This window comes from Pelodiscus sinensis, chromosome 8, assembly GCF_049634645.1.
Source record: "Pelodiscus sinensis isolate JC-2024 chromosome 8, ASM4963464v1, whole genome shotgun sequence".
Taxonomy (NCBI): domain Eukaryota; kingdom Metazoa; phylum Chordata; order Testudines; family Trionychidae; genus Pelodiscus; species Pelodiscus sinensis.
The window spans coordinates 21,038,863-21,058,150 of NC_134718.1; the positions used below are offsets into that span (position 1 = coordinate 21,038,863).

Consider the following 19,288-nt stretch of genomic DNA (forward strand, 5'->3'; position numbering starts at 1 on the left):
ATAAGAGTTGACTTCCTCTTTCCCCCATTGGTCAGGGCCAGACAAAGTCTGTTGGCTGCCCTGGTTTGAGCTAATTAATGTGCAAACTAAAATTGTTCTGTTGCCTTAGATCTACACTACAAAAGTCAGAACTGCTTTTTTTAAACTAAGTGCTTAAATAGATAATAGAAAAATAATAAGTCTTATTTTGAGCTTCAGTATTTTGAATAAAATATTCTGTGTATGGCAAAGGAAATTTAACCAGTTAATAAATACAAATTTATTGTAATTTGCAAATTACAGCTCAGCTATACTAGTGTGTTTCGATCAGAAGTACAGTGAAAATGTATTTTGTTGTTAAACTAAATTAAGGTTTAAAATTCTGTGCAACTTTAAAAGTAAACTGCATTCTAAAAAACTGTTAAATGTAAATTAAATTTGTACTGAAATAATTGTAAGAAAAAGCTCACAAGGAAAATCTCATGCCATTTAATATATTTTAAAGAAATGTAAAATACTTTCTTGGCATTTTTGTGAAAAATACTCATTTAAACAATCCTAATCCTAAGGTTAAATTCTCCATAACAGATCTTTTCCAGGGACTAGTCAGATATGCTATCACCTTACGCTTTTCTTACATAATTTAGTGTTCACAAAAGGTGCCAATTTGATTATGTCAGTAGACTGATTTGTTCTATGCAGCGGTATAGCACAACCTGTAGCAGTGCGCAATTCTTGTACTGCCCCACCAATGGGTAAGCCAGACTCTGCAAGATCACTTGTAGGAGTAAGGGGATGAAGGGAATGGATCACACTTTATGTATTCAGTACACAGTGTATCTGAGCTTATCAGCAAGGAAGTCAAGTTATATGAATGGTGACTTAAGACTGTCAGCTACTCACAATGGTCATTTAACTAGCAACAAAAAGCTTTGATTCCATTACCTGTTCTCTATGAACTCCGTATCTTATCTCCTTTAACATTAGCACATTTATAGTAAGCTCCCCTAAAAGAATCAATTTGATATATTCTTTGCCTTTAGTCTACATGCTCTATGGTTACATGGGTATCTGCTTTTTTTCTGCAAAGACAACAGATGAAAATACAAACTACTACATTAGTATGAAGTGTAGCAGGTATATTATATAGAAAGAAAAAGCTAGGAGTGTGAAAATATGAAATAATCATGTTTCTATGTATATCTTAAAGTATATCATTTTTACCAGCACACTTGCCAAGCCAGTACTCTGTGGCATCAGTTTTGAAAGCATTCCTTCCAGAAGACTACATTACGAGGAATAACATCTGTAGTTCTATCTAATCAGTATCTTTACTACAGTAATATTATTTCCAAAAAAATAATATCTGGTAGAAGATAAGTATGGGATGTGGTATCATCAGTAGATAGAGCCTTGGATGCGTTTAATGTGACTGTTTTTACTGTGGGAGAGTTGTGGAAGAACATAGTGTATGCTTGATTTAACGCAACTGTTTCCATTTGGAGATATTTGATTTCCATGATTATTGTCAATTTCTTTTAGTAATTATTTATTCTGGAGGTCAATTTAATATTATCATCTGCAAATCTACTTCCAGTTGTGGATATTGCAAAATTTTACATACAATCAGAACTTCAGTATATATCTTCTGTTAATGAGCACGGTCTCTTTGCAGATGTGTACAATTTAGACTATCGATATATAAAGCTATGAAATAGTCTGTAATTTATACAGTTCTAGCAGAGTTTTATTTGTTCTGCACAAAAATCTTACAATCCAATTATGTTTTCAATCCAATCATATGGCAGCACTAACAATCAAGCTAACAGACTTCAGTGCTTAAATGGCCAAATGTAATTTCTGTGATTTTGCACAGTGTTAGTGAACATATTGTTGGGTGTATGTCTTGAATTTTACTGAATGTTAACAAAAAAGTGAAATTAAATATTTTAAACTCAATAACTCTGAATATCATTTTTCACATCCCGTGATGGAATTTAGGCTTTTACAGTGTGTAATCATTTGTCCAATAAAAGATGTGATTTGTGTATATACCATTTCCAGGAACAAAATTGGATATCATCTTGTATACCTATATCTCCAAATACTCTATATCATGAGTGTTCTAATCTTACATGTTCCCTGCATGTTCCTACTTGTTCCACTTGTTATTGATATATAGTTAGTTGCTATTACCATGGTGAGTTTTTTATGTGAACTCTCCTCAGTCGTTCAAAATTTTTGCATCAAAATTTGGAAGTTCCATTAATGGCAAGAAGTGAGCATTTTGAAATCCAAGCATATTGTAGTCATTTCTTTAGGCAACAGGTTCAAATATTTACTACAACAGGAGCGCACTTATCTGAAAAGCTGGAGTTTTCATTTGTGGGATTGGTTACACAGATAACATTGTACTGACACATGGCACAAGTTCTCAGGACATGAATTGTAGGTGAAAGAAAACTAAGCAATGCTGGCTTTATGCTATGAATTAGAATAAGCTAATTTAGTAATGTTTTAGTAATTTAGTAATTTCAGTGTGTTTTGTGATGATAAGGTTGATTTTTTTTATACTTTTTAAAAACAAGCACAAACCTGACCTCATGAGAGGTTCCACAAGAAACAATAAATATATGTGCCAGGTTAAATATATTAATCCTCGTTGGCTATTTGGGATGCTTTACAGTTCTGAGAGCTACACCAGTTGATACTCTTAGCAAAATAAGACTGCTTTAGAAAACTGGTGAACCCTTCATGCTCTCTGCTTGGCATGATGAGGGAATGATCAAAATATTGAAAATATTCTGACACACAATTGCATACAGTGCACTTGCACGTGTACTGTTTATACCTTGATTTCAGCATTGTGAAGTTAACTTTTTAAAAGGTTAATTTTATAGGAAAACGTGTTGTAGGCATTTGTAAGAGAAGTATCAAATGGAATAGCAAAAGATCTGGAAGCATTTAAAATGTGGTATATACCAGTTTGTAACTATGATGTGGTAAAGTTTTATTGCTGTGAATTGAGGTGGCTTTATTGCTCACAGCAAAAGAAACAATCAATTTTACAGAAAACATTCCAAACAAACTCCTATCAACTTTTGTCATGCCTTACTATTAAATATTTTGCGTATGCTATGCATCTGACAGATTTCTAATATAATTTTTCTGGTAAGGTTTAAAGAAATGGGATAATCTTTTTTATAGAAGTTTGTGAAATGAGGCTGCCTTGTGGCCTTCTGTACTATGGTATACAATATAGCTAATTAAAAAAAACAACTTTCCAGGCATATATATGTCCTGTTTTTAAGGTTTGATATTCTGGTTCTTTCTATTGATAGAAGCAGGAGTTGTCATAGTGAAAAGCTAGAAACAACCCCTTTCCACTCGTGTAAAATTACTTCTTCACATGAAAGATTGCAAAATATTGGATATGTACCCTCTCAAGAAAAAAGTTCCCATCTGGCCCAGGATAACAGGAATGAAGGAAATTCCACATTTGGGCAGAAACCTTTTTGTGGACATTTTATTTTGGAGTACCAAAACCAAATAGGGGTTGGCTGAATCTACTCAAATGAGTTGAATGTTACAAGGGAAGCCAAGAAAAAATAGATTAATAAGCAGTGAAGGTAACAAAGTCAAAATTGCATTATAAATGCAGTTTATCATATGGCTCTGCAGTTATTACATGATGTATTTGATCTCTGTGTGTGTGATGTGTATGTATAAACTCATGAACATGCACATTCACTATAACAAATTTCATTAAATACTGTCAATAGTAAGAGGTTACATGTATTAAAGCACTAAAGTTAAAGTAGTAAAGACTGTAGACATTACATGAAGAGGAGTCTTTTCATTGGCATTACTATCTTTGTTAGAAGCTGGCCTTAAAGTTTATTGGGGACTTACAAACGAAGGGAAAAAAGTTAAAATTCAGTCATGGCAATTACTCATTGTTGCGTCTTGGTCCTCTGACATCATTGTCCTTGTCTTTTTTTCTTGTCTCTGCTTTCCCATTATGCTATTGGCAAGGAGTTGAGAAGTTAGTCCATTACTTCTGTGATAAAGCGTGGTACAGTACAACTTCAGATTTCTTCCCATCTCCTTCTTGCACATCTCTACTGTTGTTTTTGCTCCCAGCATGATGCATGCCTATCAGAGCCATGCATGCAGTCCATCATTTATTGCACCTTTTTCCCCCTCTTCAAAATATTGAGAAAAATACTGTTTTATTTGTTCCATAGTAACATTCTATCTAGAATTGAAATCAAAGATACAGCTATGTCTTTAAATATACCAAGATTATTAGCACAATGAACCTGAAAGTAATGATGCTTTATTACTGTCTTTTTCATGCCCACATTGTCTTAAATATTTTGTATTCATCACTAACTCTAAACTTATTTACAAATTGTCTCAGTGCTGAAAATTATAGTGACTCAGTTGATACAAAAACTTTAGTGGAAAACCTTTTCATTGAGTAAATATTTCTTTCTGGCTGTGACACCACCCAGACAGATTTATTCTGAAAGAGTTGATCGTAATTTATGGCGTATTTCTGCTACTGTGAGAGGGGTTGCATTTAATAACTTGCATTTAATCACCTAACAATTCACTGAGTGCAAAATCATAGACAATCTTGCCATTAAAGAAATAAGTCTTTTGCTTTCATTGTTATAAGTGGAATGTGTGCACAAATCCTATTACATACTGTACTTGAAGCTGTATTTTAGTGCATTCTTTGGAACCTAAAAATAATGTTGTAATTAAGTATCTGTGTACTTGGTCATTCTGTACACCAAACAGAGAACCTATTAGTATAATCCTCTGTACTTGGTCATGATAAATTGCTATATGAAATAGAGTCCAGTATATGCAGTCATATAGAGCAATGGATGTGTTCCATGCAGTAAAACATTATTATTGCTAATTGATGGGACACTGGATATTTTTCTTGTTCATATATCATTAGGAGACTAATACTAGACTCCTAATATCTCATTATAAATCAGTCTATCACTAATTTCATATAAATGGAGGTGGGGATGATTATGCTACGAAGGAACAAAATGCAAATGTAGAAAATACAGAGTTGTGGTGACAAACATGTTGTGAACGTTAACTCCTTTCAAAAATAGTCCTTCCTTCCCTTCACTTGTATATAAATTATTATTTTGGTGACATTCGGTTATAATACTGTCAAGTACCAGTACAATAAATGTATAAATAGAACCCATCCATCTTTTGTTTACAAAGGTTTCTAAAGTTTCTTAATTTGTCATGAAAGAAGCAATTGTGGGCTGGAAAAGTATACCTGCATGGGAGCCAGATTACAAAGTGAAGTGTAAATATTTTGACTGCCCCATAATCATGCTTTCAATTACCCTATCAATAATTCAAACAGGTATCCCCCTTTCCTTTCCTCTAGCCTAAATGATCATTTCACTAACAGTAGCTCCAGCAGAATATTAAATTTTGTGCTTAATTTTTAACTAGATAGTTTGTTCTCCCTGACTGAAAATTCTCAGTGAAGTCATCATTCTTCTTTGAGTGGTAGTCCCTATTGCATTCCATTGAGGATTATGTACATGCACCTGGAGTACTAGGGTCTGTTGGTCCGTGCATGTGCCTTGTGGTTTCACCCAATGTGCTAAAGGGAATGGTGGACTAACAGTGTCTTCAGTTCTCACCACCACAAGGTCAGAGTCACAGCTTCTGCTTTCCAAACTTTCCCAAAAAAAGTTTTTATTTATATTATGTAGTTAAGATGGTACTATTTTTTTTTGTAATATTAATGTTCATAGTAATATTTGTAGAATTAAGGACTTTGGCAGGAAACTGCTTTGTTGGTTTTCAGTCCTCTTTCCCCCTTTATTCCTCCCTGCAACAGTGTCTGGATACTGTAATATGCTGAAAATGCCAGAATTCAAGGTCCGTATTTCCTGCCATTCTTCATTTTAATTCAGTAACAAGCATCAATGCTGTCTGTACTGCTTGGGAAGCTCATGTCATGTCTGAGTATAGTATCTGCCTCTCCTTCTCTGGCCATACTCCAGAATGCTGGCTCCTACATTCCTCCATGGAGGTTGCCATGAGGCCATAGTTGGATCCTGGCCGGTGAACTTTCCTCCTCTGAATGTTAACTTGCACAGTCCAGGAGTGCACTTCCCACCACAGAGTTCCAGCCTGAATCTGACAGGACCTGCATTATGGATCCCACAGTTCATGGAGTCTAGCCAAGAAACATTAAAGCATATGCATAAGCATGGCAGTAGGTCTTCAGATCCAAGAAAGAAGCCCAACTGGCCACCCATTCTGGCCATGAAGGGGGAGGAGGGGTGAGGGGAGTCATGTTCCAAGGCTCACAAGAGCAAGAAGTTGTCACATTGTTCACTAGATCTGACAGTCCTGGCACCCCCATTTATGCAGGACTCTGAATACTAGAGATAGTCCCTGTACGGAAAATAACAACACCACTGGCCATCACCTACAGATCCCAGCTTAAACCCCTCCAGCGCATTATTGACAATCTATAACATATCCAAAAAAAGGATACCTCACTCTTATAGACCTTGACAGATAGACCAGTCCTCACATACAGACAGTCCCCCAACCTGAAGCACATCCTTTCCAGCAGCCACTCATAACATGTCAGATACACTCACCCAGAAACCTACCCCTGCAACAAACCCTGTTGCCAACTCTATCCACACATCTATACAAGGGACACTATCACAGGACCTAACCACATAAACCACAACATCCGGGGCTTATACATATGCAGATCCTCTAATGTTATATTTGTCATCAAGTGCCAGCATTGCTCCTCTGCCATATTAGCCAAACTGGAAAGTCTCTTCAACAAACGATAAATGGACACAAATCAGACATCAGAAATGGTAACACACACAAACCTCTAGGAGAACACTTTAACGTGCATGGTCACTCAATCATGGATTTAAAAGTAGCCATTCTTCTACAAAGGAATTTCATTAACCAAGAGAGAGCGAGGCTGCAGAGCTGGAATTCATTTGGAAACTTGACACTGTTACCGTGGAACTGAATAGAGACCTTAACTGGTTAACACACTACAAAGCCAATTTTCCCTGCCTTTTTTATTCGCATTTCCACGTCAAAAACTATGAATGGGACATAGCCAGCCCACTTAATTAGCTTCATTAACATGGATTCTAAAGTGGACTTTTGTCGACAAAACTATACCTGCGTCTACACTACCGCTGAGTTCTGTTGACATAACGTCAACAGAACTCAGCAGTTTTGTCGATGCTGGTAAACCTCATTTTACGAGGCATAACGCCTTCTGTCGACAGAGTTCTGTCGACAGAAGGTGTTATTGCATCTAGTGTTGTGTCTAGACTACAGGGTTTTGTCGACAAAGCAACTTGCTTTGTCGACAGAACTGAATGTAGTCTAGACGCTCTTTGTTGACAGAAGCTTTGTCGACAATATCTGTCGACAAAACTTCTGTCGACAAAAGCCTATAGTCTAGACGTACCCTAAGAGTGTGTCTAGACTATAGGGTTTTTTTGAAAAAAGTGCTCTTTCAAAAAAAGGTGTTCTTGAATGCAAACAGGGTTTTTTCAAAAGAGAGCATCCAGGCTGGCTTTTTCGAAAGAAGTGGTTGCAGTCTAGATGCTCTTTCAAAAGAGGCTTTTTTGAAAGATACTTTCGAAAGAGGCTTGTAGTCTAGACATAGCCTAATACAGTGGGTTTTACCCATGAAAGCTCATGATTCTATATATAGTTTTTGTTCGTCTCTTAAGGTGCCTCCGGTCTTCTCATTTTTAAATTTACAGGCTAACACAGCTTCCCTTCTGAGGCTGACTACTTGGAATCTGAAGTTTTGGACACTACTTGTGATCCACCACTTCCATTCTGAAGGCATGCTTGTCAGGGTGTTCCAGTAGCACCAGGAGAGTAGCCTCCTTTGCCTCAGGAGTAAGGAAGGGTAGGAAAGTTTAGATTTATTAGGATGAATTTATTGATTTATTAGGATGTTTAGATTTATGGATGGATGTTTAAATGTATTAGGAACTGGGGAAACTTTTGGGAAAAGAGGAGCCCATTCAGAAAGGAGGGGCTTCACCTAAACTACAATGGAACCAGATTGAAATTGAAATGGGTGTAGAGCAGTTTTTAAAGTAGGCAAACCTGACAGGTGCAGAGGAGCACATGGATCAGAGAGAGATATCCCTTAGGGGATGATATATTAATAGAGATTCTCTATGTCCTAGTAAAGAGCAGAGGGTGGAAGATAAGGTATGTAACCTCTGTAAGATCAAATGAGAAACAGTCAAATGAAAGAGTTCCATTCAGTCACATCAGGTAATGGCAGACAGCTAAATAGGGACAAGTTTTTAATGTGCTTATATACAAATGCTAGAAGACTAATAATATGGATCAACTAGAATGCTTTATATCAAGGGAGGATATTAACGTAATAGGCATATCAGAAACTTGGTGGAATAAGATAATCAATGGGACACAGTAATACCAGGGTACAAAATATATTGGAAAGACAGAACAGGTCATGCTGGTGGGGAAGTGGCAATCAGAGTTCCCTCTACTATTTTCTATCCTTTGGTGGGTTGAATTTTTGTGAGGGTTGAAATGTCTTATGTGCAACACCAACAGTGAGGTAGGATGTGAATGTGCACCATCCCTACAAAAAAAAACGCTGGAGAAAGAGAGAGAGACACACAAATATATAAATGCAATTCATAGGGGTGTGAAAAAAATATATTTAAACAAAGGATAGTTAACAAGGAGCAATGCTTATGATGATTATTTAATATTAAATCAAATAAAAATAAAATGAACACTACCCTTGGAGTACATGTATCATTATACTTTCTAACAACTCCAGTTAGAAAACACATCACAATGCATATTATCCACACACAGCTCAGCTTTAAGATGCTAGACAAATCTGAGTCAACTAGAAATAGTCATGTGCTCCTTGCAAATACTAATGCAGTATTTATTGACACTAGAAAGGAGACTAAAAGGCATTCACTCAGTCTTATACAGTTTCTCTGATTCATGCCATAAAAGAACTAATAAAACAGAGACATCTGTAAAATCAGATAAATGTTTTCCTGGTTTGAAATTTTCACCTGGTGTGTCACCAACTCAGAGTAGAAACCCCAGAGCAAATTAACACATAATTTCATTGTCTGTAGGCAGATTCATGTTTCAAAGAACTTGCAACTAGGATTTAATTGTACAAAACAATTAGCATTACACCTAATACTTGCTGCTTCTGACTCATAAGATCGTAAGAACAGCCATCTAGTCCAGTAACCTGTCTGCCAACACTAGCCAATACCAGATGGGAGGGATCACAACAGATAATCCTCACGTGATCCCTCCCCTGTCACCCACATCCAGAGAAACATGCTAGGGATACCATTCCTACCCATCCTGGCTAATAGCCATTGATGGACCTAACCTCCATAACTTTATCTAGCCCTTGAACCCTGTTAAAGTTCTAGCCTTCTTCGCATCCTCTGGTAAGGCGTTCCACAGGTTGACTGTGTGCTGGGTGAAGAAAAACTTATTTTTGTTTGTTTTAAACTTGCTGCCTATTAATTTCATTTGGTGACCCCTAGTTCTTATATTGTGGGAATAAGTAAATAACTTTTCCTTACTCACTTTTTCCATGCCAGTCATGATTTTATAGACTTCTATCATATCCCCCCCTTAGTCTCCTCTTTTCTAAGATGAAAAATCCAAGTCTTTTTAATCTCTCTTCAAACAGGACCCATTCCAAACCGCTAATCATTTTTGTTGCCCTTTTCTGAACCTTTTTGAAATGTCAACATATCTTTTTGAGATATTTTCTCTTATTCTCTATCCCCTTTTTAATGATTCCGAACGTTCTGTTTGCTTTTTTGATTACCTCTGCACTACCTCTGAGTGGATGTTTTCAGAGAACTATCCATATTGACTCCAAGATCTCTCTCGAGTAGTTGTAGACAAATTAGTCCCATCATATTATATATATAATTGGGATTATTTTTTCCAATGTGCATTACTTTACATTTATCAACATTGAATTTCATTTGCCATTTCGTTGCCCAATCACTTAGTTTGTTGACATCTTTTTGAAGCTCTTCACAGTCTGCTTTGATCTTAACTATCTTAAGCAGTTTGGGATCTGCAAATTTTGCCACCTCGCTGTTTACCCCTTTCTCTAGATCATTTATAAATAAGTTGAATTGGATGGGTCCTAGGACAGACCCTTGGGGGACCCTACTAGTTACCTCTCTCCACTCAGAAAACTTACCATTGATTCTTGCCCTTTGTTTTCTGTCTTTTAATTGGTTACCAATCCACGAAAGGTCCTTCCCTCTTATCCCATGACAACTTACTTTACTTGAGAGCCTTTGGTGAGGGACCTTGTCAAAGGCTTTCTGGAAATCTAAGTCCACTATATCCACTGGATCCCCCTTGTCCACATGTTTGTTGACCCCCCCCCCCCAAAGAACTCCAGCAGATTAGTAAGACATAATTTCTCAAACCATGTTGACTTTCCCTCAAAAACTTATATTAATCCATGTGTCTGACAATTTTATTCTTTACTATAGTTTCAACTGATTTGCCCAGTACTGACTTTAGACTTACCTGTCTGTAATTGCCAGGATCACCTCTAGAACCCTTTTTAAATATTGGCATCACATTAGCTATCTTCCAGTCATTAGATACAGAAGCCAATTTAAAGGATAGGTTACGAACCACAGTTAATAGTTCTGCGATTTCCCATTTGAGTTCTTTCATAAATCTTGGGTGAATATCATGTGGTCCTGGGGAATTGTTTATCAATTTGTCCCAAAAGCTCCTCTAATGACACCCCAACCTGGGACAATTCCTCAGATTTGTCACCTAAAAAGAATGGCTCAGATTTGGGAATCTTCCCAATATCCTCAGCCGTGAAGACTGAAGCAAAGAATTTATTTAGCTTCTCTGCTGCTACTTTATCATCTTTGGGGGTTCATTTAGCATCTCAATCATCCAAGGACCCTCCTGGATGCTTAGCCAGATTTCTGCTTCTGATGTACTTAAAAAACATTTCACTATTACTTTTTGAGTTTTTGGCTAGCTGTTCAAACTCCTTTTTGGCTTTTCTTATTATATTTTTACACTTAATTTGATGGAATTTATTGTCCTTTCTATTTTTCTCACTAGGCTTTGACTTCCACTTTTTAAAAGATATCTTTTTGTCGGACTGCTTTTTTTACCTGGTTGTTAAGCCACAGTAGCACTTTTTTGGTTCTCTTACTGTGTTTTTTAAGTTGGGCCTCTCTTATGGTGTCTTTGAAAAGTTTCCATGCAGCTTGCAGAGATTTTACTTTTGTCACTGTAGCTTTTTAATTTCTGTTTAACTAACTTCCTCATTTTTGTGTAGTTCCCCTTTCTGAAATTAAACGCCACAGTGTTGGGCTGCTGAGATGTTTTTCCTACCACAGGGATGTTAAATTTCATTACGTTATGGTCACTATTTCCAGGCGGTCCAGTTATGACCAGATCCTGCACTCCACTTAGGGCTAAATCAAGAATAGCCTCATAGGATCCAGAACTCTTCCACATATCAAAAATCTGGCCTTAATGCAATACAGTATACCATGTATTAATTAGTAACACAGGATTTTAAAAAATCATTAAGGTCGGAGTTTTAGATATCTGCAACCCTCGAAAAAAATCTGTTACAATGTTTTTCTTCCTTATCTTAAGTCGTTAGCACCTATGTAAACTGTGTTTGAAATCTAATCATGCAAATATCCTGGCACACAACCCCCACCCATGCATCCTGATTCCTTCGTCTCTCCCCCCCCTCCCAACTCAGACAGATGGAGAGGACTGCAGAAAGTGAGTCTGGGACACTCTAAACTGCCCCCTGCCTCCACCTTACTGCATAGATGCCAGCACTCGCACACTCCATCTTTCCCCCACTTACCCCTGTGCAGTCTGCTCCCCCCCCCCCCAATCCAGCTGGGGTAAAATCCTTCTTCTCAGGTCTGCAAGCATCAACAGCCTACAAGAAACAGCACAAACTTTTCACCCCTTCCCCACCTCACCCCAAGACACACAACACAAACTTTCCACTTCCACCACACCCCAATGCCAGCACCCACCGACCCACCACCACTTTCTCCTACCTACCTCAAGCAGTCAGCTTCCATCACCCTCCCCTACACACACACACCCTCTCCCACTCCCAGTCCGCTTCCCAGTACAAGAGGCTCAGGGAGAATGCTGGGTTTCTGCCTCTCCTATCCTGGCAGAGATGGGACTCCCCAAACTCCTCACCCCTCCAACTCCACTCAGCCAATTACTCCCGCCTTCTTCTGCCGCTCCATTACTCTACAACTCTGCCTCCAGCCACTTATTTCTTCCCTACTTGCTCTCTGAGCACCTCTATTTCAATCATACAGTTCTGTCTGAAGCTCCTCAGGCAGTCCCTCCTCCATCTGGTCAGCTGAGCTTCCTGCCTGAGCAGGAGATCAGCATCTCTATGCAGGGCTTATTAAACAGCTGCATGGTCACAGAGCTGCACACCTTACATGGAACCTAGGTGCCTATATTTGTGAAAGAAAGTGTGGAATCAAATTAAGTAAAAATTTAAATGAATCTAACTCTTCAATACAATATGGGGTGGTAATTCCATGCTTTAATAATATGAATATAGCAGAAGGGCTATATTACCAACCACCTGACCAGGATAGTAATAGTCACTGTGAAATGGTAAGAGAGATTAAAGAGGCTATAAAAAAAACTTAAAAAATTCAGTAGTGGAAGTTTTCAACTATCCCCATATTGACTGGGGTACATGTCAACCCAGCATAGGATGCAGATATAGTTTCTTGACATCTTAAATGGCAAATCATGACTGGTGTGGAAAAAGTGAATAAGGAAAAGTTATTTACTTATTTCCACAATATAAGAACTAGGAGTCACCAAACGAAATTAATAGGCAGCGGGTATAAAACAAAAGGACTTTTTTTCACTCAGCGCACAGTCAACCTCTGGAACGCCTTACCAGAGAATATAGTGAAGGCTAGGACTTTAATAGGGTTCAAAAAAGAGCTAGATAGATTCATGGAGGTTAGATCCATCAATGGCTATTAGCTAAGATGGGTAGGAATGGTGTCCCTAGCTTCTGTTTATCTGGAAATGGGTGACAGGGGAGGAATCATATGAGGATTACCTGTTGTGTTCCCTCTCTCTGGTGCATCTGGTATTGGTCCCTGCCAGCAGAAAGGATACTGGGCTCGATGGACCCAGTGCAGCTAGCTCCAGCCACTATGAACAGAGGCTGTTTGGTGGCAGCAGCCCCGATCTGTGAGGAGTCCCATGGACAGGGGCTTCTGCCATAGCAGCCTCTTCCCATAGTGAGCCTCAGCCTGCTGTGGGCTTAGGTTGCTTCACAGCATCCTCCCCTCATCCCCCACTGCTGCCTCTTGTAGAGGTGGCACGGGGGGCAGGCAGAACTGCAGAGACAGTGCTGGGGGAGACCAGCTTTTAAGCCAGCTTCCTCCAGCACTGGCTCCTGGTTCCCTCCTACCTCCCCCCCCCCCCTCCCGCTGCTGCTTCTCCTACAGAAGTAGCGGGGTCGAGGGGAGGGAAGCAAGAATTCAGTAGTCCACTTCACTACTACAAGCTTATGAGGTAGTCAAGTAGTTGACTACTCACTAACATCCCTATTCTTGGTATTGGAAAATGTTCAGGATAAGGCAACAACACTTAAGGGATTGAAATGGCTATTTACTTGGTCCTATAACACAAGGACTAGGGATCACCAAATGAAATTAATAGGTAGCAGATTTTAAAAATACTTCACACAATGCACACTCAGCATGTGGAACTCCTAGCCAGAGGATTTTGTGAAAACCAGGTCTTTAACAGGGTTTTTTTAAATAATTAGATAATTTCATGGAGGATAGGTCCATCAATGTCTATTAGCCAGGATAGCTAGGAATGATTCCCATAGCCTCTGTTGGTCAGAAGTTAGGAATGGGTGACAGAGGAGGGATCATTTGATGATTACCTGTTCTGTTCATTCCCTCATTCCCTTCTGACCTGGCATTGGCCACTGTCAGAAGACAGGATACTGGGCTAAATGGACTTTTGGTCTGACCCAATATGGCTGTTCTTATGTTCTAATCATGTTGTTGAAAACCACTACAGTGTACTACATGAACAACCAAGGGAAGCACAAGGTCCCTAACAGTGTGTACAGAACTAGCGTGCCACTAGAAATGGTGCATTGCCCAGTGTATCCTCTTGTCAGAGACTTATCACCAAGGATCCAAATGGTGATTGCCAATGCTCTCAACAGGAACTTTAAAATCCATCACGAATGGGAAATGCACAACACGGTCAATGCAGACCTTTTTGGTCAGTGGAAAACTTCAATCAGGAACCTTCTTACATCTCACACCAACACCAAATGCATTCAGTACTGCTCAAGGGGAAGACACAGGGCAACACCCTGATCATAAACTGATCAAACTAGGCAAACTGTGCCTTCCCTTCTCTCCTTATGTCATGCATCCTTCGGAAACTCTTGAGGGATAAGATGACAGTCATCCTGATCACTGCCTTCCAGCCTTGTTACTTCTGGATTCCTTTCCTTCTCCCTATATCAAAATACCCTCCACTTCTGCTCCCAACATTCTGGAACTGCTCATACAAAACAGCAGCAAACTCAGTCATCCTGATCCACAGATGCTCCCACCTGATAGTCTAACCTTTTGGATGGACATATCTGCAGGCGCAAGAATGTTTGCTGTCAGTCTGAGAGGTCCTTTCTGATAGCAGAAAGGACTCCACTAGATGCTACTACTGAGCTAACTAGGCACATGTCACCTCCTGCCCAACAGAAAGGTCTTGCCCTCGAAGCTATTGGCATCCCTCTGCTCTTGGATTGTTTTCTCTATCTGAAGGCATCGGGACTTGCTCTCAACTCCAGCAAGGTGCATGCCATGGTTATTAGCACTTTCCAGCCATCTGGTGCAGGGTCATTCAGTTTTAACCCACTGTTTGACTTCCTGGTTCTGGAAGGTAACAGCCTGCCCATCCAGCTTGTCGCTCCATTGAGGGACCTCAACCTATTAACAAACTCTCCCTTTGAATCCTAGCCTCCTGATTCCTTTTTCTTCTGTCCATGAAAGTCACTTTCTTAGTCTGCAAGGAACATTAACAAACCAGCAAGCTTCTATTTCACCACATTTTATGAAGATAAAGTCTTGCTGTGCTTGCATTCCAAAGTTCTACCATGTGTCTTTCTACTTTTACCTCAACCAACCCATACATTTGCCAACCTTCTTTCCCAAACCACATACTTCAAATATGGAACAGCAGCATCACTTTCTCAATGTCTCCAGGGTCTTTGCCTTCTACCTACAGAGATCAAAGCCCTTCTGAAAGTCTCCTAAACACTTTGTAGCCATTGTAGGCCATTTCCACCCTAAGAATCTTGAAGTGGATTTCGGGATGTGTTACACTCTTATCAACTATTTGAACTGTCCCCATAAGATGGGATATAGGTCTGTTCCACAAGAGCACAGGTATCTACTACTATGCCCATTCTGGACATATCTGACAGCCACATGGCATTCAGAACACACCTTTATGTCTCTTGCTCTAGTGAATGATTCTGCAACAGATTCCTCATTTAGCAACCAGTGTTTCTGTGATTGTTAATCACACTGGAATACTATGGGGAACATCTCTCAAAGAAGAATGGAAAGTTAATGCTTGTATTTGGAGGTTCTTCGAGATGTGGACTTCCTATCTGTTTTCAAGATACACCCTCCCTCTCTGCTGTGAACATGGTAAACTTGAGGTGGAGAAATCCACCTCACCTTTCATCACCTAGGGAGAAACCACAAGGCAATGCAAGAGTGTATGCCTGGATTGACAGATGCTACTACTTTCAAAAGCTCTGGCTCCTAAGTGCAGTCACATAACCGTTAGTGGAATACATTTAGGCACCACACATTTAGAAGAATCTTAAGTAAGGAGTTAGTACCTCCCTTTCTGAGATGAACTGTTGATTCTGATTTTAATCTTCTTTTGATCTTTCAATAGTATAAACCAGGAGTAACCATTGAAGTCGTATTTGTGAGATCAGTGTTAGGCTCAGTGTGATTCATTTTAAATAGAAGACCACATTTTTGTCTATTCTGTTGGAAATATACTGAAAGATGATATGGCCATCTGTGCTAAAGCTATATCATATAAATTGTTTGCTGAGTAGATTTAATGCTGCTTTCTACTTTGGGGTCAAGTGTTGGCATCTTTTGATTATGAAAGATTTTAGGTATTTATGTCTTTATACATTTGATGATATCTTCTGTGCAATTTCTGTAATATTGAATGCAAATGCTTACCACTCCATCATTCAATTTAAACAATATTTTTATGCTATTTTGTGATCTGGCAGCCCAGATACTGCATTAATAAAAGTTTCTAACTAGTATTTCAGATACAGGTATACACATAGTAACACTTTTAAGTAAGGAGCAGGGGTTGTATCTTACACTGTTACATTTCAGAAACTTTACACTTTTTAATTAACATTTGACTAGTTATTTTGATGTAACTGGGCACATTTTGGGGTTTAGTACATGTAATTTAGTGTTCATAAATAACCTATTGGGTTTTATTGATTTATTACTAAAAATGAGGAGGTTAAACAGCTGTTTGTGTATGATAGACATTGATAAAGAACTTTATGCCATAAAAATAATCTTCATTTTGTGTTTTTCTCAATTGGATTAGAAAATCTTAACTTCGTTAGATTCATAGGGTCATGGAGTCCAAACCCCTGCTTAAAAAACAGGACAAATCCTAAGTAAAACATCCCAGCCAGGGCTTTGTCAAGTGGGACTTAAAAACATAAAATTCTATCACCTGCCTAGGTAACCCATTCCAATGCTTCACCACCCTCCTAGCGAAACAGTTTTTCCTAATAGCCAAATTAGACCACCCTCGGTGCAACTTGGGACTGTTGCTCTTCATTTTGTCCTCTGTCACTACTGAGAGCAGCCTCTCTCCATAATTTTTGGAACCGCACATCAGGTAGTTAAAGGCTGCTATCAAATATCCCCTCACTCTTCTCTATAGACTAAAAAAGCCCAAATCCTTCAGCTTCTCGTAAGTCATGTTTCAGCCCACTAAACATTTTTATTGCCCTCTGCTGGACTTACTCCAATGTGTCTGTAATGGGGGCCCAGAATTGGACACAGTACTCCAGTTGTGTCCTCACCAGCGGTGAATAAAGGGAAATAATCACTTCTGTAGATCTGCTGGCAATGCTCCTACTAATGCACCCCAATATGCTGTTAGCCTTCTTGGCTACAAGAGCACATTCAGCTTCTCATCCACTATAATCCCCAGGTTCTTTACAGCAGGATTACTGCTTAGCCAGTCAGTACTCAGCCTATAGCAATGCTTGGGATTCTTCCATTCCAAGTGCAGGACTCTGCACTTGTCCTTCTTGAACCTCATCAGATTTATTTTAGCCCAGTCCTCACTCTGGACCCTAACCCTACCCACCAACATATCTACCTCTCCCCCAGCTTAGTGTCATCTGCAGATTTGCTAAGGGAGCCATCCATCCCCTCATCCAGGTCATTCATAAAGATGTGGTAAACAACCGGCCCAAAAACCAACCATTAGGGCACTCCGCTTGACTGCCAACCAGACATCTAGCCTTTCATCACTACCCATTGATCTTGATGATCTAGCCGGCATTCTATAACCTCACAGTCAATTTCCCTGGAAGCAGTGATCATGAAATGGTAGATTTCAAGATCCTGATCAAAGGAAGAAAAGAGAGTAGTAAAATACACAACTTGGAATTCAGAAAAGCAGATTTTGACTCCCTTGGAGACTTGATGGGCAGAATCCCCTGGGATGCTAACATGAAGGGGAAAGGAGTCCAGGAGACCTGGCAGTATTTTAAAGAAGCCTTATTGAAGGCACAGAAAGAAACCATCCTGATGCGTAGCAAGAGAAGCAAGCCTGGTAGGAGACTGGATTGGCTTACCGGGAAAATCCTTGGTGAATTTAAGCACAAAAAGGACATTACAAAATGTTGAAACTTGGACAAATGACCAGGGAGGGGTTTAAATGTATATTGTTCGAGAATGCCGGGGATTATCAGGAAGGCAAAAGCGCAATTGGAATTGCGACTGGCAAAGGATATGAAGGATAACAAGAAAGGTTTCTACAGGCATGTTACCAAGAAGAAGGTGATCAGAGAAGGTGTGTGACCCCTACTGGATAAAGGAGGTAACCTAGTGACAGATGATGTAGGGAAAGCTGAAGTACTCAATGCTTTCTTTGCCTCTGTATTCACGGACAAGGTCGGCTCCTGGACTTCTGAGCTAAGTGACGTAAGATGGGATGAAGATGGACAGCCCTTGATGGATAAAGAACAGGTTAGGAACTCTTTAAAAAAGCTAAACGTACACAAATCCATGGGTCCGAGTTTAATGCATCCGAAGGTACTGAGGGAGGTGGGAAATGTCATTGAGGAGTCTTTGACCATTATCTTTGAAAAGTCGTGGAGATTGGGAAAGATCCCAGATGACTGGAAAAAGGCAAATGTAGCGCACATCTTCAAAAAAGTGAAGAAGGACAATCCAGGGAACTATAGAGAAGAGTGAGGGGGGATTTGATAGCAGCCTTCAACTTCCTCAAGGGGGGTTCCAAAGAGGATGGAGAAAAGCTGTTCACGTTAGAGACGGATGGCAGAACAAGGAGCAATGGTCTTAAGTTACAGTGAAGTCCAGGTTGGATATTAGGAAAAACTATTTCACTAGGAGAGTGGTGAAGCACTGGAATGGGTTACCTAGGGAAGTAGTGGTGTCTCCATCCCTAGAGATTTTTAAGTCTCAGTTTGACAAAGCCCTGGCTGGGTTGATTTAGTTGGGATTGGTCCCTTCTAGGGCAGGGGGCAGGACTTGATGACCTTCTGAGGTCTCTTCCAGCTCTATGGTTCTATGATTCTATGAATTTATCCAATCCCATACTACTTTAGCATAGTTTTTGATACAGTTTCCCACAGTATTCTTGCCAACAAGATAAAGTCAAGGCATATCATGTTCACCACCTTCCCCATGTCCACAGAGCTAGTTTGCTCGTTATAGAAGGCAATCAGGTTGGTCAGGCATGACATTGCCCTTGGTGAATCCATGTTGACTATTCCTCATCACTTTTCTCTCTTTCAAGTGCTTCAAAATTGATTCCTTGAGCATCCCTTCCATAATTTTTC

General features: G+C 39.4%; 1 protein-coding gene across 7 annotated transcripts in view; it reads left to right on the forward strand.

The window, feature by feature from the left end:
- The window catches only part of CCSER2 (coiled-coil serine rich protein 2), a 223,120-nt gene that overhangs the window by 195,217 nt on the left and 8,615 nt on the right, over window positions 1-19,288 (forward strand). Inside the window, exon 11 of one of the 7 annotated variants that reach the window (XM_075934841.1) lies at window positions 4,015-4,054. The exons of 5 other annotated variants lie outside the window; for them this stretch is intronic. In XM_075934841.1, coding sequence (XP_075790956.1) covers window positions 4,015-4,054 — 40 coding nt within the window. Of the gene's footprint in view, window positions 1-1,206; window positions 4,055-19,288 lie in introns of those variants that run through there. One more of the 7 variants, XM_075934843.1, reaches the window with a different exon arrangement.